Source organism: Varanus komodoensis, unplaced genomic scaffold (assembly GCF_004798865.1).
Source record: "Varanus komodoensis strain SLA01 unplaced genomic scaffold, ASM479886v1 scaffold1, whole genome shotgun sequence".
Taxonomy (NCBI): domain Eukaryota; kingdom Metazoa; phylum Chordata; class Lepidosauria; order Squamata; family Varanidae; genus Varanus; species Varanus komodoensis.
Window position 1 is genome coordinate 116,484,817 of NW_025335268.1, and position 27,011 is coordinate 116,511,827.

At 39.9% G+C, this 27,011-nt stretch overlaps 1 protein-coding gene and 1 long non-coding RNA gene across 3 annotated transcripts in view; one reads left to right on the plus strand and one right to left on the minus strand.

The window, feature by feature from the left end:
* Window positions 1-17,603, plus strand: part of LOC123029047 (phosphatidylinositol 3-kinase regulatory subunit gamma) — a 51,216-nt gene extending 33,613 nt beyond the window's left edge. Inside the window, exons 5-10 of the mRNA XM_044441523.1 lie at window positions 26-151; window positions 1,191-1,333; window positions 3,191-3,367; window positions 4,997-5,071; window positions 5,770-5,940; window positions 8,682-17,603. Of these exons, the coding sequence (XP_044297458.1) occupies window positions 26-151; window positions 1,191-1,333; window positions 3,191-3,367; window positions 4,997-5,071; window positions 5,770-5,940; window positions 8,682-8,880 (891 nt within the window). The 3' untranslated portion in view covers window positions 8,881-17,603. The remainder of the gene's footprint in view (window positions 1-25; window positions 152-1,190; window positions 1,334-3,190; window positions 3,368-4,996; window positions 5,072-5,769; window positions 5,941-8,681) is intronic.
* Window positions 11,609-27,011, minus strand: part of LOC123029057 — a 33,563-nt gene continuing 18,160 nt past the window's right edge. Inside the window, exons 2-4 of one of the 2 annotated variants that reach the window (XR_006415833.1) lie at window positions 24,404-24,695; window positions 17,734-17,868; window positions 11,609-11,686 (exon numbers count right to left, since the gene is read on the minus strand). This is a non-coding gene — a long non-coding RNA (uncharacterized LOC123029057). Of the gene's footprint in view, window positions 11,687-17,733; window positions 17,925-24,403; window positions 24,696-27,011 lie in introns of both variants that reach the window. The other variant, XR_006415832.1, reaches the window with a different exon arrangement.

A 27,011-nucleotide genomic window follows, 5' to 3' on the forward strand; every position in this document is an offset into this window, starting at 1 on the left:
TATACCTATTTTCTATTGTATTTAGGATCAGTTGGTAAAAGAAGATAATATTGATGCTGTGGGCAAAAAGTTGCAGGAGTACCATAATCAATATCAAGAGAAAAGTAAGGAGTATGACAGATTATATGAAGAATACACCAGAACATCACAGGTATGTTGTATTAAGCTATCATGGTGACTTAAACCAAAATAGAGTTCGATAGAAAAGATGCAATCCAAAGAGTAGATGGGTTGCTTGGCATTTTCCTGAATGCTTTTCCCTACTCTTCTTGGAAAAACTGGCATTGGAGCTGCGGTGGAGAGTTAACAACACTGCTGTCCACCATCTCTGCTGTAACTGCCTCTCCGCACTGCATGTCAGAGGCCAGCACTGTCGCTGCCAAACTTGCAGTTAAAACAGTATCTGGTTAAAGATAATTGCTATAGCTTTTGAATGCCATTGAAAAACTTGGATGACAGCTTCTTAGGGACAATGTTTCAGCTGTGAAATGTTTCAGCACAGAGCATCTGAATTCTGCTAGATGGTAGTCCAGCAGAGGATCAGCCAGAAAAAAAAACCCTCCTTCATTCTTTAAGCATATAAAAAGTTGACTTGTGCAAAGCTGTTTCTGTTCAAGTTATTCTTTAATATGGTTTGTTGATGTTTGAACTGAGCCATGTAGATCTTTTGAAATAAAAATATGTAAATATGGAGGTCCTTGGAAAAACTAACCATCTCTTTCCCTCATACTTTATCAATATTGTTGTGAATATCTAACATTGCATTGAAAATAGAAGATGAGCTCTTCAGGGGATGTAAGGCGTTCCCTATCCCTGAGATCCCTTAAGTGCCTACATGAATTTAGGGAGTCATCTAAGTGAGCCATGCACTTTATCACCATAGGATATCATAATGACTGACTGTGTCTACCAGCCTCACCTAGTTTTGTGTACGGATGTCATAAGTGGTTAGTCTTTAATTTGGATGAAAGAAGGCAAAGCCCAAGTACCTAAGTTACCAGAAGTTATTGTCAATTTGATTTTATTATTTCCATTTTTAATTATAAACTTTTCAATATTGAATCAATATAAATTCGGAACCTCATACTAATAATCTGCTATGTGTCATATAAAATAATGAATAAATAGAAAGCAGAAAGCAGTTTGCTTCCAGTTTGTTAATGATCTTTCAAATTGGTTCCTCTCTGTAGGAAATTCAGATGAAGAGAACAGCAATAGAAGCTTTTAATGAAACAATTAAAATTTTTGAAGAGCAGTGTCACACCCAAGAACAATACAGCAAAGAATATATTGAACGATTTCGAAGAGAAGGGAATGAGAAAGAAATTGAGCGGTATGTCTGCCATATGTGTTGGTAAATTATGATTCAACATGGTAACTTATTTCAGTCAAGTTAGATAATGTGCAGAGTTGGTCAGCATAGGTGCCATCGCAGTATCAGCCATTCACTGTAGGAATTTGACAAGGGATGTTTTGCTGAATCTATGTAGCAGCTTTTCCTTGTTGATTCTAAAAATGTCTTAAGGGATGAATTGCTCATATATACTCAGTAATACTGAACTATTATGAAGATTCATTGGCTGTATTCACACTTAATTGACAAGGCATGTTGGAAGCCATGCAGGTGGGCTTGTCATCACATGTGTATTTAGCAAGATGTTAAAACAGGCCATTTGGTTTCCATGAAACCCCACAGAGAGCGTACAGTCTATTTTAAGTTTTCCAGACTTCATCAGTGCTTGTTCTTACATGTGGTTTCAGTTGCCAAGTTTTTGCACAGTCCCTATGTTTCCACCAGCAAGTTTGGTGGCAAGGTTGGCCACAGTGGCAGCAGACTGTGCTCTAGCCTTCATTTTCTACTGGTCTTTTCTGCCTATCAACTGTTTATGTGTCAGTAGCAGGAGTGCTCTGATTGACTGAGTCTGAACTCTCTGTCTTCTCTGCCATCAAGTGCCTTTTTGATAACCAGCTGCCTTACTATTCCACCCAGCAGTGAGCATCATGGCAGCAGGGCATTGGGGAAGCATGCACTGGCAGGGAACAAAGGGGCAACCACAGTGAGCACAGGGGCAGCGTGCCTGGCACTCCTGCCTAGTTCCTGCGCTGGACTGGATTGGCATTTGGGATGAGATGGGTCCTGCAGTTTAAGGTCAGAGCTCTTTTCTGACTTCAGATCTTGAAATCTTAGAAATGCCAAGTGTATTAGGCATAACTTAGTTTGGTCATAATATAGTGATAATATTATCACTAACATTAAACATATTTAAAGGAAAACACAGTTAATTGTTATTATCGTCTGGCTTCTAAATATAATATTCTATAGTAATTTACAAGCAAAACAAGTTAAACATAATACATTTTAGGCACTTGAGCAAAATAATCTCTGATATGTCTGAATCATCCTAAAAGCCAAAGAAAAAGGAAGAGGTAGAAGGGAAGGGTAAAGATATTTGTATCAATGTCGGGCACAACAAATATACTTAAAAATAGATAGCAAACTAGTGTTGCCATCCTAGGATGGCGCTTGGATGGGGTTGTCAAATTAGAGATCCCTGATAGCGATCTCCAAGAAAAAGTGTGGGGAGCTGCAGTGAGTCTCAAAGGGCTCACAGTTGGCAAGGGCTAGTGGCAGCGCTTCAAAGTGCTCCTTGGGCATCTTGTGCAGCAGCTCTCGCTGGGGACGGCCCAGGCCAGCCAGACGCAGCAAGGCCTGCAACGGGTGCTTTCCAGACTTATTGAGCAGCTCATTCCCACTTGGCTTTACCCACACGAGGTTCAGTTGCCTGGTTGCAGATGACATTGCTGTTGGCAAACAAGCCTCCCTGCAGGAAGCAGTCTGGAGTACTGTGACACAGCCCCCCACTGTAGTTAATTGCCCTTGTTGGTCGTCATGTTGGGTGAACCCAGTAATTGACTACAACAGCTTCTAACAGAACAAAGCCAGAAATAGATCTGCATAGAGCAAAGAAGAACACACACATTTTCTTTACATATATTATGATACAGTGATTCTAATCACATGTTCAAAATTGAGTGTGACCTTGAGTGTGCCTTACTGTCTATCATAAAATAGACTTTAATAAATTTAGGAATAATAGATGACATTTGTGCATATTTTAAGATCAGAGCTTGCTGTTTTGGTTTGGCATGTGTACCTAGTATTTTTAAAACAACAGGTGTTATATTACAGGATTATGATGAATTATGAAAAGTTAAAATCACGTCTGGGTGAAATCCATGATAGTAAGCTCCGACTGGAACAGGATTTGAAGAAACAAGCCCTAGACAACCGGGAAATTGACAAGAAAATGAACAGTATCAAACCTGATCTTATCCAGCTACGCAAAATCAGAGATCAGTACCTTGTGTAAGTAAGCATCAGCTGGGAACCTAATAATTGGTTATAGAGTGTCTAGTAGTCCACTAGAGTAACATAATGAATCTCATTTTTGAGCATGGACTGTGAGGGTCAAACTAGATGATTCCATTAATACAATTGGCAATTATGTGAATGGCATTTTTAAAGGGTATGTATGACGAACCCGATCTGGATTGGGATCCTCCTTAAGAGCACAGGGTTTAACCATACCAGGGGCATAAATTAGGTCAACCTCTTCCCCCACCATTTTTTAAAAAGAGAGTCACACAATTATTAATGGCATTTAGTTTGGTCATCTAGTATATTAATGGCAAAAAGACCAAGCCTCTTGTGATGGAAGCATTTTAACAAATTTGATAATCATGTAGTAACTGTATCGCTTATTAATAACAGGTTCCAGCTGTGCTTGGTATGCCACCAAGGAAATAAGCCCTTTCATTTTGAAGTGAAAGGCAGCCTACACAGAGTAACAATATGTGAAGAATCTGTTTTGGAGGTGGGAACTCAAATTTCTTCTTCCCCAGGCTCTGGCCCAAAGTCTACTCGATGCTGAGCTTTCTTGTGTGCATCTGTGGCTGGAAACAAGTCCTGCTTTAACACACATGACCTGTGGGTTTTCCATACTTTGCACAAAAAAAGCCATTAGCTTTCCCAAGCATCTGAGGACTTGATCTCAGCTTGGCTCACTTCCTGGCCAGGACCAAGCATGGGAAAGAAGTTCCGCAAGTTCAAGAGAGCATGATTCTGGCCTGATCTTCTCAATAAACTATGCCCTCATACACTGCCTTTTTTCATTAGTGTTATCATTGCCCCCCCCCAAAGGGCAGTTAAGATACCATAGAACAAGTGAGCTACTCTCATTTTGGTAGGAAAAAATGGGGAAGGATGTAATGGTACTTAAGAGAGACTTGTTTATGCCATGGTTAATCCAATGTACCAGAAGGATCAAAACAAGGTGCACACATACAAAAAAACCACAATTGGATATGATTGTTTCTAATACTCTCTTAGATATTTAATTTTTTGAATAAGTTTTATTCTTTCCTAACCAAAAAAAACTAAAAAGCATCAATCATCGATAACATCAGACCTACTGGGTCAGCCCCCCCACATTTTTTCTTTTTATGTTAAATGATAAACATATTTAAGTCTATGCGTAGTCCCGTTTCTCTGGCCAATGATAAAAAGAGTCCCAAGTTTGATAGAAGTCTGTATCTTCTTTCTCCTTCAGAGACAAAGTCAATCTGCCCATTTCCGCACAGTCCAAGATCTTTTTTAGAATCAGTTCATCGGTAGGTGGCTCTTCACTCTTACAGTGTTGGGCAAATGCAATCCTCGCCGCAGTGGTTACATGTAGAGACAAATACATTGCTTGTTTACTAAGATCATCGGGTACAATGCCTAATAAAAAAAACTTCAGGTTTAAATGTTAGAGGTTTTTGTAACATCTCCTCAAGCCATTTGTGTATTTTAATCCAATACTTTTTTGCCTTATCACATGTCTACCACATATGCTGTCTTAGATATTTAATAAGGGCACTGATATAGGAGGTGAGATTGGGTGTTTGGGGGGCTTATTAGACAATATTAATTATGTATATTGTATCTCATTGACAGTTGGCTTAATCATAAAGGAGTCAGGCAAAAGCGAATAAATGACTGGCTGGGAATAAAAAATGAAAACATAGATGAGTGAGTATTTCATTGCATCTTGCCTTAATGTTGTGACATAGCATGACCAAATTGCATTTAGCATTTGCAACACAGGAGCCTATAGCACTGTGTCCATCTATATGGATGTGGTTGCCTAATGAATGTGTATCTTTTCAAGTGACCATGTCTTCAAATTCTTGTCTGTATGCATGACCAAATAACCCTGATGGTAATTTCTCCATTGACGATGTATACTTTCAAAGAAGTAGTTGAAAGAATGTTACATCTGACTATCATTGTAATTTACTGCATGTATTGTGAACTTGTTCCCGTTAAAGAATTTAGACTAGAGTGTCTAGAATTCATGAAGGAAGTCACAGAGCTGAGCCTGGCAGTCATGGACAAAACATTCTGGAGTGCATTTATTCATAGGTTGCCCTAAGTCAGAGCCTGCTTGATGGCATGTAACAACTGGTGTAATACCATTAGTTACTTATGTATATTTTTTTCTTAAATGTGTGCATCTAAGATAGTGGAAGTACTCATTTGGCCATCACAGACCTATTGCTGACTACTCCAGCCCTTAATTCCTGTGACAAGTATATACAGGCCTAACAGTGGTAGCCATGTAATGATTTAAAAAATGAGTCATGTTTCTGTTTTTTTACACGAGTTGCTTCAGTGATTATAATACATATAAATCAGCACTGAAATAATAAGATGTTGTATCTTTTTAGTATATATTTTACAAATGAGGAGGATGAAAATTTGCCTCATTATGATGAAAAGACATGGTTTGTGGGAGATCTCAATCGCATCCAAGCAGAAGATTTGCTTTGTGGGAAACCTGATGGAGCATTTTTAATTCGAGAAAGTAGCAAGAAAGGCTGTTACGCTTGTTCTGTGGTGTAAGTAGTGATTCTCTCAATTTCATTACAGTTGAAATACTTTATGTGCTCTTACAGAGGAATGAGATACACTCAACCTACTGTAACTGGCTTCAAAAGAGGAGGGAAAGATTGGGCTGTCAGTCTCAGATACCTTTTTACCTTCTGGGGTTTGCTGGTTGTGTGTGCTTAATGTTTATATTGTGGAAAAAATATGAAGATAAGGTAGTAATTCAACTGAAGAATGATCAACACCTAAATAGATAATTGTCTCATAAGCTTACTTGATATTAAGGGAACAAAACTTTGTCCCAGTCCTATAGTTGATGTGTTTCTGAGGCTTTTACTTAAGATGAATTTCTTAAGTTCTTCTTGGCATTCTTAGGCAGATTTCCCTGACTAAAGTACTCTCAACAAGTTCTCAGAGTGTACCTACTCAATAAAAAGATGTGTGTTTATTTACCCATGTGGGCAGCTACTTAGAAGAGTATGTCCTTCTACTCAATTGTGTCTTTTCAATTTGATGGCTAAATCCCTTTTCAAAAGCGTTCTATATTAACAAAGATTGTGGGATCCCATCTTAGCCCTTAGATTCCTCCCTAAGTTTGGCCATAGCCTCATAGTACAGGCATGCTGAGTTCTCAACATCTCAAGTGAAAATAGGTTTGGTAGCAGCTGACATAAACCTTTGCTTAAAAATTAATAGCTCTGCCATTCATTTTTGGACCAAATGATCATTAGTCTCTCATGAGATACTAATATGAAATGAGAGCTAAGTGATACATCACATCTTCTTGGTGATTACTTCAAAACAGAGCATAGGAATAACAGGACATAATGGATGGGTTCACATAACATGACAGGTAACAGGTGTTTGTTGCACAAGCTGATCCATCACATCATCCAAACCCCGTTATGGTAGTTCAGTGTGGCACGTTTGGTTTTCAGAAACCACAAGCAGAAACAATGGACTGTTCTATGGTTTCTTGGCACCGTGATGGCTTGTTGTGTCATGAAAACTCAGAAAACACAACTCATCCTGGTACCAAGGCAAGCACCATAGAGCCACTAAGTTAGAATGACCAGTTGCCAGAGTAGCAAATCAGAGTATGCCACTGACAGCTGCCATTCTGCACAACTGTCAGAGGCATCCTTGCTCCCTCCTGCCCAAAGGATTGTCTTTGGGACATGGAGTGGATGACCAGCAGGTCAACCCTGGGAAATGAGCAGCAGCGCTCAGTTGATTCCCCTGCTACCCCAGCTGCTCAAGTGGCAGGGAGAAGAATCTGCTGAGAATCAAGTGGCAGCTACCCCTCTGGCAAGTGGGAAAGGGGGATGAGCAGAGAGTCTGTTGAGCAGGGCTGTTGCCAACCAAGAACTGCCACCCAGCTGATTCCCACCACTTACGCTTGTGAGAGGCTTTGCTCTGGCATGGGTGGGTGGGTGGGGGGGATCTCCAAGGTGCACAGCCCCCAACCAGGCACTGCTGTCCAACTGCTGCTAACCCCCCCCCCCCCCCCACACACACACAAGGGCTTTTATCTGGCACATGACAGAGGTATCAGAAGAGGAATCCACTGAGCAGCACAGCCTTCAGCCTGGCATCACAACCCAGTGGACACTCCCCACTTGCATGTGCAAGGGACTTCCCTCCAGTACCCACAGAAGGGCAGGTGCAGCTCCTTTCTACCATTGCCAGCTGATCCCCCCCTCCTTTTGTCTGTTAGGTACATCCATGTCAAAAACTGCAAAGTCTGAAAACCATGCAAGGCTGCTTGGCATGATATGTGAATGCAGCCAGTCTTTCACTTGTTAATATCACCAGTGGTCAGTGCAATCAATAGCAACCTGTGCTTAGGAAAAAAATATAAGAGACTTTTACAAAAAGTGGGATCTAGTTACTAGATAATTCAAACATTTTCCTAGATTGTGGTCATTTCTGATTCCTGAAATCCTTTCAGGGCAGAGACACTTACTTAGATGGATGTTGGAGGCTATATGATCTGATTAATCCTAATATACAGTGGCTTTTCCTATTTACATGAAAGCTGTTTGTAGGAAGTGGACTGGTTGCAAATTCAGCCTAAAACACGGCAAAAGAAAAAGCTGTACAATTTTGTTTAATCATAAATGAAGTTGAGCCCTAGAATGTTTGTGAAATTATATTTAGGTTGAGTGGAAGCCTTTGTTAACTTTTATAATAACTGGTGGCATTTCTTTTGCAGGAAGGGAAAAAACCTAATTGTGCATCAGTCCTCCTGCTCCAGTAGGGATTGAAAGGACTGTTGGTGTAAATCTGTTAGCTATTGTTATTTTTAAAAATATTTAAAACATTTCTACTGTGGTTTTCCTCAGAGAGTATCAAGTATCAAGGTGTCTAACTATAGACAGTTAGTTCTGAGAGTATCAAGGTGGCTAACTATAATTGAATATGAAAACATAAAAAGATGAAAAATGCAAACATAACAAAACTAAGAACAGCAGAATCAATGCAAAATGCTATAAAAGAAATTTCCAGCAAAGTTAGAATAGTTTTCCATCTGAACTTAAAAGATTTAACACCCAGATTTAAGGTCTTTTCGGCCCTCACTTCATGACAACAAGCTATTACTTAGGCAGCAAGCCATGCTAACCATACTAATCACTGCAGGTACATGCTTGTTTACAGCTTTTGTTCTTATTCATCATGACACTTCAGTATCTCATTGACTGTAATCCTCCTAGCTGAACATTGCATTAAATGTTTTGTTTTTCCTTTGCAGAGCTGATGGAGAAGTTAAACACTGTGTGATTTACAGCACTCCAAGAGGTTATGGGTTTGCAGAGCCATATAACCTATATAGCACCCTGAAAGAATTAGTCCTTCATTACCAGCATACCTCCCTTGTCCAACATAACGACTCCCTCAATGTTCGGCTTGCTTATCCTGTCTACGCACAGATGCCCTCCCTCTGTAGATAAATTCTAGGAGGGTGAAGTATAAGTGAAATGTTGTTTTTCTTGGATTTCTTTTCTACAGTTTTTATTAGAAACCAGAGGGCATTCTTTCTCCTTAGACTGCTTGTTTTGCACAAGAAGTGATTTGATGAATGTGAATTGGAGACTTAGCAGCAACAAATCACAGCTTTGGGGTAGGTGCCCTGGTGCTACCTGAAGATCAGCTGTGTTTTTATATAAGGAGATTCTCTCTCTCTCTCTCTCTCTCTCTCTCTCTCTCTCTCTCTCTCTCTCCCTCCCTCCCCCCCCCAGTCTCTCTCCCTAAAAGGAACAAGTAAACTCTCAAAAAATGCATACATTTTTGCCAGACACCTAAAAGTGAAACTGTGGAGAGAAACATTTTTGCCAGACGCCATCAGCGGAACTTCTACTTGGATTTTGTTTTTCTGAGGTATTGGTAACGTCTTTCAGTCTTAAGCTCCAGGAGAATGGGGGAAGTCTCTGTACAGAAGCTTTTCCCTGTTAATTTTAGCAGCTTCGCTGCAAGTCTGACAAACTTGCAAATGAGGGCTCTTCTTGATGTAGCATGGTATTTGATGAGAGGAGACCAAAGGAATTATGGGGAGAGTTTCAGGTTCATATTCAAAAGGATATCCTCAAAGAAATGTTGCTTTATATTTTACCAACAATAACAAAGTTTTGGTTTCAACAGCACTCCAGGTCTTCAAATAAAGAAACCAAATTGAACCCACCAAAACTTCTCTCATTGCTGGATTGAGCACTTATGGGGAAAATTGCATTGCAATCGCACACTTGCCAAAACTTGAAGAGAAAAATACAAAAGCTAAAACTTTCTTGTGTAGTTTTCAAAACTCTAACCTGACCTGATGTAACTGCACCACTTTCCCCATTATTACTTTTTTAAAACACATTTTGTTTCTTCCAAGGATGTCAGATTTTGTTTTTAAAAGATACGAAGCTTTGGAATGTAAACTAGAATGAAGCTGGCACTTGGCATGTTTATCAGATGCTAAACAATGACTATTCTATTTGAAAACGTTTGTTAAGAAAAAAAACTTTAAAAGTGCAATGGATTGCTTCTCAGTGGCTTGCTAAACCAAAAAACAAGAACAACAAGAACAACAACAACGCTATGGGTGCAGTCTATTGCTGAAACCGGTGACAAAATTACACTTTTAATGCATTTGGATTGCACCCCTAATCATTAGTCCCATTGCACAGGTTGTATGCTTACCCTCACAATTCAATGTTGGCTTACTTACCATAAGGCAAATACTTGGGTAGCTGCATTCTGTAGGACTAGTCAAGATGTATAGTGGTAGAATCTATAAGTATGTAATCAGCTTTGCTTGGTCTTCTGCCATCATTAGATTCATCTGGATTATATGTGACATCAAATAATGAAATTATAGCAAATAGTTGGAACTGGATCCACTGGACTGTGAGACTCTGTATCCTAAAAATGCTATTATGACTTTTTGTTGTCATTACATATATGCCCTTGTTTATACTTTATTGTAATTTCGAAAGATTATATTTGAGCTAGAACATTTCATAAAACAACAAGGAAAAGTGGACAGATTCAGCATAAGTCTCTCCTTTTTTCTGGTGCAGTATTTGAAGTGCATGCCAGGGATTTGGGACATCATAGATCTTTTCTGGCCCTACCCCACCTTCAGTGCCACCTTGAACCCCCAGACTGTTAGACTATTGTTTACACAAAGCAGAATGCACTATATGTGAGCATAGAAGTATTATGCAGAATATGAAATTGCTGAACAGGAAAATGATAAATCTTGAGCACTAATCTGTAGCTGGAGGGGCCAAACTAGATTGCTTGACATGTCCCAGAAGCACTTCTTTTGCACTAGTCCACCATGGCTTAAGCTAAGTACTGGCTAACCAGCTGCAGCAGCATCTTATAAAAATAGAGCAGTGGTTGTTGTAAGAACTACTTGCTAGTCTTTGGATTTGTGAGAAGATAGTGAAATACCTAATGTGTCCCTCTCTCCTAAAACCTGGAAACACTGCTTCCCCTTTAGACACCAGCAATATCTTTCATTAACTGTGGTTATAGATTTTGCCATTTTGCAAAGAGAGCAGGTACCTCTTCTAGGGACCTGACCACACTTGTACATCCTGATCTGGTATAGGTGCATTGATTTTTGCTTCCAGTCACAAGATGTTGCCTAGAGTACAAAGGCCTCTTCTCAAAATCAGTGGAATGTTTCCAAAGCCACCAGTGATAACACTTTCTATTTAAAGTATAACTGAACAATTGGCAATGTAAGAATCCCCACTGTTTTGAATAAATTTGACCTTGCTTGCCTACATAAAATATTTGGCTTCTATTTTTTGTTTTCAGAGTATCAGAAAACTAAGAACCTTATGCTTTTTTTAAAACTTTGTTTTAAATTTCCCTGTTAATGTTATCAGCTTACTTTGGTTAAGATAGTGTATATTAAATACCTATGACTTTCCTTTTGAAGTACCTCTCTGGGTTTGGGTAAATAAGTAACAGCTGCTGGCATTTTCCATCTGGTGGGATCATGCTTTTGCATGTCTTTCACCTTAGACTTTGGGATGGACTTGGCAAATGAAAAATACTTTTGAACCAGTTGAAATATGTAGCAATATGTACTTCTATTCAGTTTTAATCAAGTGTTCATGATTTAATGTTTGCCCTATAATAATTCATCACACCAGTGAAATGTTAGCTTACCTCAGGTGGCAACATTCCTAATCTCATGGTGCAAATCACTTTTGATGGTTAGGATCAGCCCTACTAAGTGTTTTCTGCCATATGAGGCTAAAACAAATGCAAAAGACAACATGACAGAAGTTAAATACAGGATTGTGTAGGGCCAAAGTTCAGAAGAGATCTGTGTTTTTTTGAAGCCAATGAGCTAGACTTCCTTTAGTAGAACTTGGTTTTTTCAGATAGCAGTTAATTGTATTGATCTCAGTAACCCAACTATGTAGATGACCCCCCCACCACCACCACAGTGTTAAAAAGGGTGGGGAGAGAAAGTATTTTCTAATCTGCACAGTTTATCTGAGGTATATTTGCAAGGATTGGTGATGATCAGTATTTTGTTTTTACACCAGAGGAAAATTGCACATCTGTCTGCATTTTCTATGGTTGTTGTGATGCACAAAGGATCAGCCAAGAACGAAAACAAACTGAACAGCCAGTACTACTGCTAACTAGTTTCTTGTCACTTAAATGTCATAAGAACAAAATTTGTGTATTTAACACTTTCAGGAAAATTTTACTATGGGAAGTGCAAAATTGATTTTTCCTTCTGTAGCAGCTTTGGTACAAAGCAGTTCTTTGAATCTCCTGCTTAGCAGAATATTAATAAAACCATAATCAGTGGATTCCTTTCTAGTGCATTAACCAGGAATCTATTTGCATATGCACACTGGAACTCTTTGTTCCTTCCCCCAACCACTCATCCACCACAGCAGTTCCTTGCACTTCATCAGAAACCACTTATGAAAGTCTCCTCAGTTTCAAAAGTGACTTGTCAAGCAATGTGAGGCAGCTATTACTAGGTTGCAAACATTCAAAAACACTTCCACATAAAGCTGGTGATCCTATCCTAAAATGAAAAGCAGCAGAGCCCCAACAAAAAAGTTATATTTTCAGGATCCTGAACTCTTAAGTCATTCCATCACCCACATCCACTGGAACTCATATTTTCGAAGAAATTAGCATGCAAAATCCATCTAGTTCCCATACTTCTAATTTATAACCATGTAGAATTTTGGATAAAAACAAGCATGGATGAGAACCATGCCTAACTACTTGTACAAGACAGCCAAATGCCAACCTGTGCAAGCTCAGGAATAGGGATAGGAGCAATTCTTTAACCTGTCTCAGGACAGGCAGACAATAGTCTGTAGGAGCAAATGTAGACACACTTAATGCTATATTAAGGGCTTCAATGGTTTGGGTCTGTAATCCTGTGCTGTCCCTTGCTATGGAAAGGCTTGATAAAGTATACAGCAACTTCATGCTGTGTCTGCTCAAGTAGCAATTTTCCTGTTTTGCTATCACATTTCTAAGTCTAGAAAAGCCCCCTTTTGGTACTTGAACAATATATTTTTGTTTGTATGTGTGTGCTTGTTTTTGTTTTTAAATTCACACTAACAGGGAGTAAAAACTGAAAGTGGTAGTGTGTGTATGTGTGGGTGGGTGGGTGTGGGTGTACAGACATGCAGAACTTTGTGAAATGACACTTTATAAGTGAGATCTGAGCAAGCATTGTAGTGTATGTTCAAGGTTTTGTGTCATGGGTTTTGAGTTATCTTTTTTTTACCCGTTTTGATTTTATTAATGTGAATTCATATATATCTGTTTTACAGTTAGGGAAGCTTCATTATATTCCTGAAGATTTACAGCAAGTATTTAATGTGTACTTGCAGTTAGAAGTAGTCAGATTTCAGGTTTTGGGTTCTTGAAATTTGCTGAGAGTTCAGCAACTATTAACTGTACTTTCATACATGGAATACATTTTTGTTTCTTCAACAAGAGTCAGTCCCTTGCCCCTGCAACCGGATACTACAGTGAAATGTGTTGGAAGATAAAATTACTTTTTAAAATAAGTAGGATAGTGACTAACAGTCCCAGGGCTGGACATGATTACACTTCTGCTGGGACCCAAAGCTAGGTCAGAGACCTACAATAACCAGCATTCTCTACTGTTCTTCCTCCTCATCCATTGTCATCTGTTCCCTTGTTTACTCTTCTTTTACTCCCTGGACTATTTCCTGCCTGCTGAAGAGTCTCAAGGATGTAGGGATGTGCCCTGTATTATGCCGCTTCATACATCATGAAAGTTGTCCCTTGCCACCATTACAACACTGCTTCCCCAACCTTAGAGTGCTGGAAAGCACACCATTGCTTAGGCACTGTCTATCAGTGCCCCCCCCCCCCAAAAGAACAGTGCTTGCCATCCTGGTTTTAGGGGCTGGAACTCCTTGACAGCTATAAACACTTAAGCCAAGCCTGGCTTCTCTTTTCTGACCACTGGACATTACTCTCATCACCTGCCTCCAATGAGGAGAGAGGGAATAAATTCCTTGTAAGCAGCTGCAACAGTGTTAGTTAATGCCTTGTGCTATGGAAGGGTGCCAGAGCACCCAACACAGCCCTTAGTTTGCATGGTGTCTTATTTGAGGGGCCTCAAACATTTACACATTAAGCAGCTACTGAGTGGATCAGTTGCCACCACACACAGGTAATTTGTGTCCATCTCCTGTCAAGTAACTTTCCTCCTTGTGGTCACAAGCCACTGCCATGAATGAGAAGTAATGAGAAGATGCACTATAGAATGGATGCAGCTCTCTTGTAAGGCTGTACAAACATAATTGCAAAGCTACCTTAACATTTATAGAAGGCCTCTCTCTATATCACTGTAATATGACATTTGGATTTAAGTTTATGCTTTACATGACCAAGAGATTCCAGTGCTGCTAAAAAAACCCTGATTTTTTTTTTTTTTTTTTGAAAAACAGCATTGTGGGCCAACTGTATGAGATGGTTAAAAGAACCAGGATCAGATAAGTTTTAAGTTGAAAGCAGCTGAGGTGTTATAACAGGATTGTGTAAGCAGTTGTTTGCTTCACTGTACCAGTTTCCTGTTCTAAATCACCAATCTAAAACTGTTCCTTGCAGGCATGCAGCTGCTACTGGTGGAACTATCACCACTGGTAAATTATTTGGATTGGGAAGATAGCAGAAGGGGAGAGTCAAACACACATCCCCCCCCCTTTGGTAGTGTTCCTTTGGCATAATTGGAGCCCACATGGATGCTTTAAACAAACCTTTCATAGATTGCCCAATATCTTGCCCATCGGCTTTGAGCTAAAACCTATGCTTGGAAGAATATGATTTGACTGAACACTGATCAACAAATAGTAGCTAAAGTTCTTGAAATCTTATGTTCTGCAGGCAGAACACCACCACAGCAAAGGAGGATTTTTTTAAACCCCTCACATCTGTTTTGTTCAAAACAGCATATGTTACTTTTCTAGGAAATTATAAAAATTAAGCACTGGCTTTTTGGACTGGCTCCATAGTTTTAAATAAGGATTTTTCTAGCAGTCATGGTCCTTAGGCAACATCCCTTGTTCCTGTCCTATGGCTACTGCAAATATTCCTGTTGGCTTTAAACTTAACTTGAAGAGCTCTATGCAGTGAATGGCACAGAGGCATTCTCTGCTTGACTGGAGAGAGTCTCACTGATTCACTGAGAAGAGTTCACATATCACAGCAAGCCACCCTGAAAATGAGCTGTGGTGGGCTGGTTGTTGTCTCCCTGACTAACAGCCATTTTACCACTTACCATAACTTGTTTCCCACTTAGTCCTCCCATATGCTCCTGGCACATACCTTCCCAGGCCTCTGCAGCACAACCTTGGCACTACTCTGCCACTATGCACACTCAGACTCATTAGCAGAGTAGAGGTTTTCAGTAGAATTTTCTTTCTACCTTTGGGGAGATTTGCTCAAATTTAACAGGGCTACTTCTGTCTCATGCAGATTTAACTTGACTGACTCTTTTAAACTTTTGAGGAAATTCTTCCAATCTGAAAGAACCAGTGTGGTGTAGTGTTAAGAGCACAGGACTGGGACTCAGGCAAGCTGTGTTCTAGTTCCCACTTGGCCATGGAGCCAACTGGGTGACTTTGGGCCAGTCACAGACTCTCAGCCCAACCTACCTCACAGGATGGTTGTTGTGGGAATAAGATTGAGAGTAGGAGGAGGAGTATGATGTAAGCTGCTTTGACTTCTGTGTAAGAAAAGGCAGGATATCAATCAAGTAAAGTGCAATAACTACTCCACTAAAGTAGTTAACATCACTGTGTTGGATTTGTACAAATCTCCCCAAAAATGGATTTGCTTGTTAAAGTTAAATTTGTGCAAATCTCCCTAAAAGTAGGAAAACAGCACATTGTCTAAGAGCCAATGAAGTAGGGGAATAAATTTATTAGTGTCATTTCAAGACATAACAGATACCATTAGTGAGATTATAAAAATGGGCTGGGAGGGTTTTATGCTGCACTTGCCAGGCAGCTCTCTCACTGTTTTAAACAACATATACTGAAGAAAATCTGCCAGAGTTTGGATGTCAAGCCATCCTAAACAACCCTACCACAAGCCATGGGCTTTTAGTGATGGCTTTAAAAAAAAACCCACAATGGGAAAGCCACACCAGATCTGGATGTCACACCAAGCCACCAATAGTGATAACCCACTGTGGCTTAGCATGATGTGTAAACCAGGTCATTTGAGTATTACAAGTAGTAATAGCTCTTGTTTAAGGTCCACTCTGATATTTCACACTGCTTGGTAACTTGTCTATATACCCACAGGAGCATTGCACTTTCGCCAATCTGCACCTCCGGGCACTTTTCTTAAAAAAAAGATAGGGAGCAGGAATTTGCAGAGTCTAAAAAACTACTATTTTAAGACATTTTCAGGGGTCAACATGCTCCCTCCTCATTCTAGGTCTGTTACTTTCAGTAGTGTTGCACCCTCATGTATTCCAGTCAGCTGTGCAAGTAAATGTGTGTGCTGTCTTTGAAGTGAAGTTATTTTGTCTTTGAATGACTGACTACAAAGAAATTTGATTCAATCTATTAATAACTTCGTAAATTTTGCTAGTTTACAGCCCCATGGGATTGTACTGGTTTGCAACCTCTCCTGCCCATTCTGAGTGTGTATGTGTACTGTATGTATATAGATATATGGAAAATAAATTCTCATACACAAGTCTATATGCATTGGCCATAAGTGGCACTGCCCTTTTGAAAATTCAATTTTACCATTTGCACTTGTTTTACCACCCCACAATCTTAATGCTGGGATCATTTTTTGTTGTACTCCTTCCCACACACCCTGAAAAAAGGTGGAGTTCATCACTAACACTTTTGTTGTACTTTTTGAATTTATTTTTTCTTACCATTTTACTAATTCGATCCATATGCAGCGTTAGAGTTGATTCAAAACAAAGTTGTTTTATATAAGACCCACTTTCTTTGAAATGCAGTAATAGTTGCACATTTTAAATACATGCAAACTACATCTAGCGCTAATGTGCAAAGGAGAGCAGTAGCATTAATAACTGTGTGTAGAAATATTTGTACCTATGTGAAAACAAGTGGGTAACTTTATGTTGAAGTTTGCCAGAACTATGCACTCCTTTGTACATCCTGCATAAGAACATTGCATTCTTGAAATTCATTTTGGTTTTCCTTTTAAGGGATGCTGTTTGTCAAAGATATGCTTCCCATGAAACAATGGGGGTGTTTTTGGTTTTGTTCTTTTTAATATGAATTCCAGCATGTAACTTTGGTAGTCTTGTTGGTATGTAAAACCTGTTCTTCTGTCATTTTATGGTGTAGTCAAATTCATGTAGTTTAACTTTTAAAAAAGAAACTGCTTCATGAGGAAAACAGTTGTATGTTAGTCATAACGTAGTTTCTAGATAAGTAATGCAACATTGTACTTGTCACCAAATGTGCTATGATCTTACTGTATGTTTCTATTTTTAAAAATAGATGGTTGAGCTTTGGAATCCCAGACACTAAGCATTCTGGCCTACTTTGCTTTAGAATAAAAATGCAATAAAAGATTGCAATAAAGCACATTTAAATGTAATGTTTTAGAAGGATGTACTGACCGCTGTTTCTAATAAATTCAGAAATACAGCCTACCTGGTATGATGTGGTGGTACAAAATGTGTTGGCTCTGTTTTGAAACTTTGGTATTTGATTTCTTAAAGAATAATTCAGAGAAGGTTTGTACTTGAATATCACAATATTGTTGAATTGCCAAATGCTTACCATTTTAAAATCCCAGTCGGCAAGCTGGTTTGTTCAGCTGAAATACCAAATTCCTGTCAAGTGCTTTCTTCAAAATTTCAAGTGCACATAAGCATGTAGGACACCAGCAGTTGCAGGGAAGAAAAGCCAGTGGAGCTGAAGAAAGTAAGTCATCAATGACACATTCCAAGTTAACACAGTGATAAAATAATCTAAAAAGGAAAAAAAAACCCACTCAAATACAATGGAATAGATGCAGATTTACACTTGATCAGCCACATATCTTTCTTCTGAGTTTCAAGAAGAATCATTCCTCTGAGAGAATACTACATGTGGAAGTAGTGTTATGATTGATAGTCTCAAAACTTTTGTCACCAGAAAAAAAACCAAAAATTACATAAAAGGTCAAGGATTGGCAAGCAAAGCAGATTTAATGGCATTACATCTCTCTCTCTCTGGCCGTGTGTGAGAAGACATTTGTAGCCTGGATGTCCTCTCGGAGGCCCAGCTTTTTCATCCCTGGCTGCTGTTATGGATGATACAGAGTTATCAAAATAGCAGCAGTATTTCTTAGCCCACAGATCAAGTTTTCCCTTCTTTGGTAAGGGAGTTTACTTATTAGATTTATATCCCACTTTTTTCTTATAAACTCAAAGTGGCTTACACGATTTTCTTCCACCTGCTCTCAATCTTACCCGCCCCGCCACAGCAACTCTGTGAGGAAAGTTGTGCTGCGAGTCTGTGACCAGCCCAAAGTCACCCAGTTGGTTGCCTGACCAAGTGGGGACTAGAGCACAGGTCTCCTGAGTTCCAGTCCCATGGTCTTCACCATTACACCACACTGGTTCTCAGAATTGCAGCAATATGATCTAGAGCATGTCCCCAAATGGTTACAACAAGCCATCTTTACCATGGATATTTCAGATTCAGATCACTAAAGGGATTTGATCCGGTCACAAGGCCCTTCACCAAAGACCCTTGAGCAAACTTATCAGTCATGAATAAGATGGGAAGACTGCTTATGGATCCATAACTGATTAAGGAATAGAAAGCTGAGAGTAGGAATAAATGGTAAATGCTCCAAAAGAAGGTGCATAAACACTAGGGTCTGTATTAGGACGAATACTTTCTAATAATACCTATTCATACATGTGAATGTATGAATGAGCAGTGAAGTGGCCATGTTTGCTGAGTGGCCATGTTTGCTGATGACACCAGACTATTTGTATACACTATTTAAAAGCAAAAGAGAGTATGAGGAGTTCAGAAAGGTTTTTCCCAAACTGAAAGAATGGCCAACAAAATGGCAAATGTGGTTCATTGTAAGCAAGTGTGAAGTAATATATGTAGGGGGCAAGATTTTCAACTTCAAGTACAAGCTGATGGGATCTGAGCTAGCAGTGATTGACCAAAAAATAGATCTTGGAGCTAAGGTGGGACAGCTTCATGGAAATGTCAAACCAATACATGTGAAAAAGGCAAATTCCATGTTAGGCATGATTAAGACTAGAATTCAAAATAAATTGTCAAGATCATAGAATCTGTGTTGCGACCACACTTGGAATACTCTGTGTTCTGGTCACTGCACCTAAAACAGGATATTGTACAATCTGAAAAGTTGCAGAAGAAAGAAAAATTAAGGTGCTGGGACACCTCCTCCATGAGGAAAACCTATAACAGCTAGGATTGTTCAGCTTAGGAAAAAAGAAAAAAGGCATGGGTATGGAGAGAACTGACCGATACATACAAAATTAAGCATGGTGTGGAGAAAGTGACAAGGAGAACACTTTTCTCCCCTTCCCATAATACTCCAACAATTGGTGGAAGAATCAGGACAGATAAAAGAAAGCACTTCACACAGTGCATAGTGAAACTAGAATTCACTGCCATAGGATGTAGTGATGGCCACCAATTTGGTTGGCTTCAAGAGGACTGGACAGATTCTTGTAGGGCATGAGTATCAACATCTACTAGACTTGATGTGATCTCTTGTATCAGAGCCAGTACCTTCATGCACACCAGTTGCTGGGGAACTTGGGCACAGGATGCTGGACTACATGGACCTCTAAGTCTGATCCCGTATGATCCAGTCTTCCTATGGTCTTATATTAAATCCTGAAGATTTGCACAGTACATCTGTTAGTACTTCATTTTTCCCGACAATTTCCTAGTGAACATAATCCAGTCAGAACGGACAAAAGCTCACTTGAAAAGCTGGGGGGGGGGGGGACTGAGCTCTCCATCCCTCTGGAAAGAAGCAATAGACCATTCTCAACCAAACCTGGTTGGAATATGCTGGGAGTCATAGTTCAAAATGTATGGAGGGCACCGTGTTGGAGCAAGACTGCAACAGAACTACTGGAGCGGGCAGAGAAAGCTCAACCCATATTGGCTTCATACATAAGAGAGCTTCTTAACATGCCAGTCTAGTTTTTAAGCAAGCAACCTAAATTTCCAGGACATCTTAAATCCCTCAGCAGTCAGCAGAGGTACTGGATGCCTTCCACATTTCAGTTTCCATGGGGCTGCTCCAAAGCATCCCTTGGGCTTCCTTGCTGTCCAGGGTGCTGAGGAAAACCAGAACAAAGAAAGCACCAGTCATCCAGGAAGACACAGAACCCTTGGTTTTCGGAGAACCCATACCTGGCACATTTGGACTCCTGCCAGTATTACATCACTGCCTTCATTTTGTACATGCTCGTTCATTAATCTGTTTCCTTCAGTTTTGAAATCAATCTACCTATTTAAAAATGTGCATAAAATCATGCTGAAATAACCTTTGGGGGTTATAGTTACACAAAGTGCACACTGTGTATTTCTAAACATACTATCCTAAAATTTTATTTGACTTCATTCATTCTGCTAATTGAGATGTATAATGAATGTTGGTACATTCTTTTCAGACAAGACTCGCATCACAAAATTCTTAGAGGTGTGAAATCCCACAGGTAACTGTGTTACAAGCAACACATTTGTCTGGGTGATGTGGATAAGTCAGCTGCAAACACACCTAGTTAAGGCTACTACTAGCACTTCACGTTCAACACTTTTTGTCTGAGGAAAAAGTGTTTATATTTGGACACTGTTCTATGCATAATAAAATAAACAGTTTTAAACCATATTTAAACACAACCAAGAAAGCCATTTTATTCCCCCACACAAATGGCTACCAAAGTTTTTAGCCCAAAGGCAACAGGAAGAATTTCATATAATTCTGCTTGCTTAGTCTGAATTATAACTTAACCTTTCAAACAATTTTCTACTGACAACTTGTTTTCCCCAGTTTCTGAATGGATACACTGCATAGAATCTGCCCACCAATAAGAATAATTAAATCTTACCAAGGACAAGTACTTTCGCTGCTATTCACTGCATGAGAATTTAAGCCCCATATCTTTGAATCCAATTCTGATTCTTGTCTACTAAGCTATAGAATATACTCTATATCCAAGAGTTCAGCATGGATGAGAAATACTTTTATATGCAGATGATAGTGCTACTTTCCCTGACAAGCATAGGTCCAAGATAACTTCTATGGAACTTTAGCTCATTATCATAAAAATCAATTACTGACAATTAACTATGCTAAGTCCAAGGTGATGGTCTCAAGGAGGAGGAAACAAGTGGAAGATCAATAACTTCCCCGTTGATAAGGTTACATCCTTTTTGATACTTGAACATAATTTTCCACTCTTCTGGCTCATTTTTTTCACAAATTAAATATGCCATTGAAAATACAGAAGCATTGAGGCTCTCCCACCTCAAGATAACCATTCTTGTCCTGCTGATTTCAGTGGGTGTAAGTAAATACTTACCTTTCCAATAGATTAAATGGGTCTTAAAATGCTTAATTTCACCTGGACTGCATTTATTGTCCCCTTTTGAGTTCACTGACACCCCCCTCAAAAAGGTCACCTTTCAGTTTCTTCTACAAGCACTTTTTGTGGGTTTCCAAAAATAAGACTGGGGCTGTTCAGACAAGAGACAGGATTTTCTAGAAAACTTTGGAGTAGCCTCCTCTAGGCTGCTATGCTGCAGTTGTTTTTCACTTCAACTCCCAGAAGCCTAATGTCTAAAGAACAGAATTCTGGAAGTTGTAGTGTGAAACATTTGGAGTGCACTATGTGGAAGAAGGCTGCTCTGAAGGATTATAAGGGCTGGCTTCATCCTTCTCAGTAGTAGCATTCTGTTCCTTTTGGACCATGCAGAATGCAACATCAGGAGGAGACCCCCTGATCCCCCCTTGTTCTCCTCAAACCCTCACCCTCTATTAGTAAGGGACACTTCAGAAAGTTCTATGACTGTATCAGTAAAGTTCCTAAAGTTCCAGCAAAGGGTTTTTTAAGCTACTCATAATACCAGAATCCAGGGTCCTCCAATGAAAGTGAAGGAGGAGAGATTTAGGACTGGCAAAAGGAAGTGCTTCTCCAACAGCATTTAGTTGTAGTATGCAATTCACTACTACAGGATGTATGATGGCTACCATGGTGGACTACTTCAGAAGAGAATTAGGCAAGTCCATGTAGAATAAGACCAACTTTGGCCATTAGTCATGGGAGCTGAATTGGAGCAATATGACTCTATACCAGTTGCCTGGGAACATTAATGAGGAAGACAGAGGGAGACCAGGTCTTGAACGTTTCACTCTGCTCAGATGGATTCATCCAATTCTGAGGAGGCTGTGGAGGGGTAGTGGGGAGCAGCTATCTTTTAGCAGTTTCAAGGTTACCTAGCGAAGCTTCTCAAGCAAAGCAAGAGAACCAGCCCACCTTGGAGAAGGAGGCAGGCCTTTCAGAACTGAAAGGAAGTGATGGAGAAGGACCTCCTTGACCCAATCAGGAGATGACAGGCAAAGCAAGCAAACCAATTACAAAATGTTCCTATCTAGCCCTCAAGTAGGAGCCACCCTGAGGGTGGAATAAGAGGCTTTTCTAAAAGGGAGGAAAGGAGGGGAAGTTTCAGTCTGAATTCTTTACATAGGCAGACACTTCCCTCACATCTCAAGGAAAATGCTACTTTGTTGTGCAACCTGTTGAGTTTTAATTAAAGAACTGTGCTTCTAAAGTTTCATCTGAGTCTGCTGCAGAGGAAAAGAAGGAGGGAGAGTCTTGCTCATGACAGGTACTATTGCACACCATGCTTGCGGTTTTCCCACTCATAACTGATTGGCCATCATGAAAAGAAAATGCTGGACAAGGTAGCCCTTTGATCTGATACATCAAGGTACACATCTTAATAATGTTCTAACGTGGATTCTTCACTGAGCAGGTGGTTAAATTAAATGGACTAAACAGCTCCTTCCAACACTATAATTCTAAGTTCCTACTTCCTTATAAAGGCAAGTTTTAAAGTATTATATTAGTGCTGGAATTCTAAATCTATCATGACTTGGTATAATATGCATGTCTTTAAAATTTTTGATAGCCATCCTTCTACCAAATGTACTGAAAATGGCTGACACAAATGAAATAATATTCAAATACTAAGAGCATCAGATAGGCTATGGCCATACTAGAGATACAGTGACCTCAAAATGTTGGTGGTCTGGAGTTCCCATCAGCCACAGACAGACTGACTAATGATAAGGCATGATGGGAGTAACAGTTCGTCATGTTTAGAGGGCCATGGGATCTGTACCTCTACTCTAAAGGGAAATATTCTACAATGGAGGCATAGCAGCTGAAAGAGCCTTCTCTTTGTCATCTATATATTTATTTTAGAATATTTATATATTATATCCCATTTGAAAAATCTCAAAACAGTTTATAACAAATTATAAACACTACAAAAACATGAAAATATTTAAAGAAGAGAATGAGTAGGAAGATTTAGGGTAAATTAACACATTTGTAAGGATCATCAAAAGCACATGATTGTTGGTCTCTCACATAGCACAGAGGCGAGGGCATACCACAGAGAAGGCCTGTTGCCATGTTGCAGCCAGATGGGACTCTGCAGGATGTGGCACAGATAGCAGGGACTCTTTGGAAGATCCCAGTTGTCAGGGAAGGCATATGGAGGAGGACACTGTGAGCTGATCTAAGAGCACAGAGGGGCTGCTGTGGGGTGGGCACACCTTTAGGTACCTAGGTCACAAGACATTTAGGGTTTGAAAAATAAGCACTAACACTTTGAACTGGGCTTGGAAGCAAGTGAATAGCCATGAAACTCTTTTAAAGTTGGCAGTACATGATCTGAAGGGGCTGCCCCATTTAGAATTCTATTCCTTTTATTTTGCTCCAAAATACTTCCCAAAGGACAATGATTGCAGTAATCCAGTCTCACACAATAATTGCCACAAGTTTGCTGTCAACTTACTTGAGTGTTGACTAGATGCATTTCTTACAAAAGTCTGATCACTTTTGAGTAAAATCTACTGATTGCCCAATAAGTGCTTTAAAAACAAACGATCACATACTTTTGAAATCATATGAATACAAAGAAGAGTTTGGTGGGGAAAGTTCTGATTATTATCCATATTATCTTCAGATATTTCAGAGTGTTTGGAGGGAAGAGGTTCAAGTCCTCAGAGTTTTAGAACCAACAAATCCTTAATCTTCTATTATTACAAACACCTAGCCTTTCACTCTCACTAACTCATCTTGCACCTCAATCCCAGAAAATCCTGTTGTAAAGTTTGAACCCAAACAAATATGTAAAATAAGCAACAATCCCACTCTTTGGTGCATACCTTAATATGGTGAAGGGTCAGAGAAGCTGAGAGCAAGGCTGCCAGAAGGTGCTCTAGTATTCATTAGACTGGTGTCCTTACAGGGTCACCCAAGATGGAACAGTCAATGAGGAAACACCAGCTAAGATGCATCCAGCCTCTCCAGGAGTAATGGTGCCATCAGCAGAGGAAGATTGTGAGGTGGGTGAAAAAACTTCTGAAGGGCAGCTACTGGGCAGCAGCAGCAGTAGAAGGCAACACTGAGGAGGATCTTTCAGAAAACCAGTGATGCTCAAGCTAACTCTGGTTAGTCCTGTGCAGGAGAAGGCAATGATAAACTAAATCTGAATATTTCTTACTTTGCAAACCCTATAATAAAGCAATCAAAAATGAAAAAAATAGAGTCAGAAGATGTGATTTCCAGGTAAGAATGCACTCAACAAGCGACTGGAGAAGAGCAAAGAACAAGTACAAAAATCAAGAATCAAAGTCAATCTGAAAAAGATCACTAAAGGAAGCAAAATGCCAACCTACTTAAATAACCTTCCTGTGGAATTTGAACACCACATAAAGAACAGATTTGATGCAATGACACCTCGTTTTTCTAACCCTAACCCTACCCTGGTTCACACTCCTAACCCAAATTGAGGGCTTAAATTTCATTGAAAAAAATGCGATTTTGAAAAAGCCATCCTTGAGTAGGTTATCTGCACTGCTCATCATTTCTGCCCATTCTAAACACATTCCCACCATCAAAATCATGCCAGGACATGAGTAGAAGTGCTGAGCTGTGTAGAAGAAGCTACTCAAGGAAGGCATTTTCAAAATCACATTATTTTCATTCGTACTTCTGACCTACATTAGGTTGAAATTTTTTATTTAAATAAAAACATACTACAAAGGTACAAAAAGGCCCTAAAATTGCAACATTACAAAAATAGAAAGTACCCCATACGTTATTTACATCCTTTCAAAATGCCAAATGTACACACATTTACAAGATTCCCAGGCTTTACACATCAAATGTACAAAAAGAACTTTGTATAGGCTTTTCCTGATAGCTTCATGCCATGTGTCTGAGCAACATGTATGAGTGATTCACGGACATTACGTTATCGGGGCATGTGCCCCACTCAACCACGGCCATAATTTCCTCCACCTACTGGGCGGCATCCTCCCTTTTTCCTCGCGGCTCAACCAAAAAATCTTCTCTTGGACAAATTTAGGGTTAGGAGTGTGAACCAGGGTAGGGTTAGGGTTAGAATAACGAAGTCGGAAGATTGCAAGCTAACGGTTTTTGGCGGGAAAGCTCCCCTCCCCCTCTCCCATAGCCTATAAAGAGCGGAGCATCCGCCATTTTGTTCAGTCTTTGATGACCAAACGTACGCCCCCATGTGGAAAAAAATTGCCACTACTAGATAGGAAAAAGATCGGCACCATGAAAAAAAGGGAAACCTTTGGTACCAACGAATATGTCCACTCACCAACTCCGAGTGGGGCTGGCGGGTGGGTTGTGTGACTGCACAGATGGCCACTTGAAGAACATCAGTTACAGGTAAGCAACCTGCTTTTCTTTGTTGTGGCCTCTGTGCATCACACATATGGGTAGATTAACAAGCTTACCATAAAAGGAGGAGGGGAGGTGTCCTCAATGAAGAACAGATGAAAGAATGGCTCTGCCAAAGGAGCAATCTTGCTGAGCCTGAACATCTAGACGATAATGTCTGGCGAAAGTGCAAGGCGTACATCATCAATCGGGACCCACGATGCAAAGGCAGATGAGGCAGCAACAGCCCTAGTCGAATGGCTTCGAGGAACTGTAGGTAATTCAATCTTAGCCAGTTGGTAGGATAAAGAGATAGTATGGACTATCCACTTGGAAAGTCTCTGCGGAGTGACTGGATCGCCTTGATCTCTGGTGGCAAATTTAACGAATAGTCTATTTGAGCGTCAAATAGATTCAGTCCTCGATCTGTAGAAGGCTAAGCAGTGCCGAACATCAAGTGAGTGCAATGATCTTTCTAACGGAGTTGACGGCGATGGAAAAAAGGCAGGTGAGATAATATCCTGTCCCATATGAAAAGATGTGGCCACTTTAGGAAGAAAAGATGGATCGAGGCGCAAAATGACCTTTTCTCTGTGAAAGTTCAAGTAAGGAGGGTCTATGCGGAGAGCGCAGAGCTCACTGGCCCTTCGGGCTGAAGTAACCGCAACAAGAAATGCTGTTTTCCATGAAACCAGATGTAAATCGACTGTTGCCAATGGTTCGAAAGGAGCTCTCGTAAGTGCTTGTAGAACAACAGAGAGACTCCATGTAGGCATTACTGGCCTGATTGATGGATTAAGATTATGAAGTCCTTTAAGAAACCTCTTAACAGCAGGTCGAGAGAAGATGGTTGATCCGTCAACTAAGCCACAATGGTAGGCTATTGCTGCCGTATACACTTTAACTGAAGACGGTTTCAATCCGGAATGGTGCAGTTCTAATAGGAACTGAAGGATTTGATGTATCGATGATGTCAATGGAGAGAACAAACGAGACTCGGCAAAGGTAGAAAATCGTCTCCATTTAGCCACGTAGAACTTCCGTGTGGACGGCTTCAAAGCAGAATCAAGGATGTGTTGGATA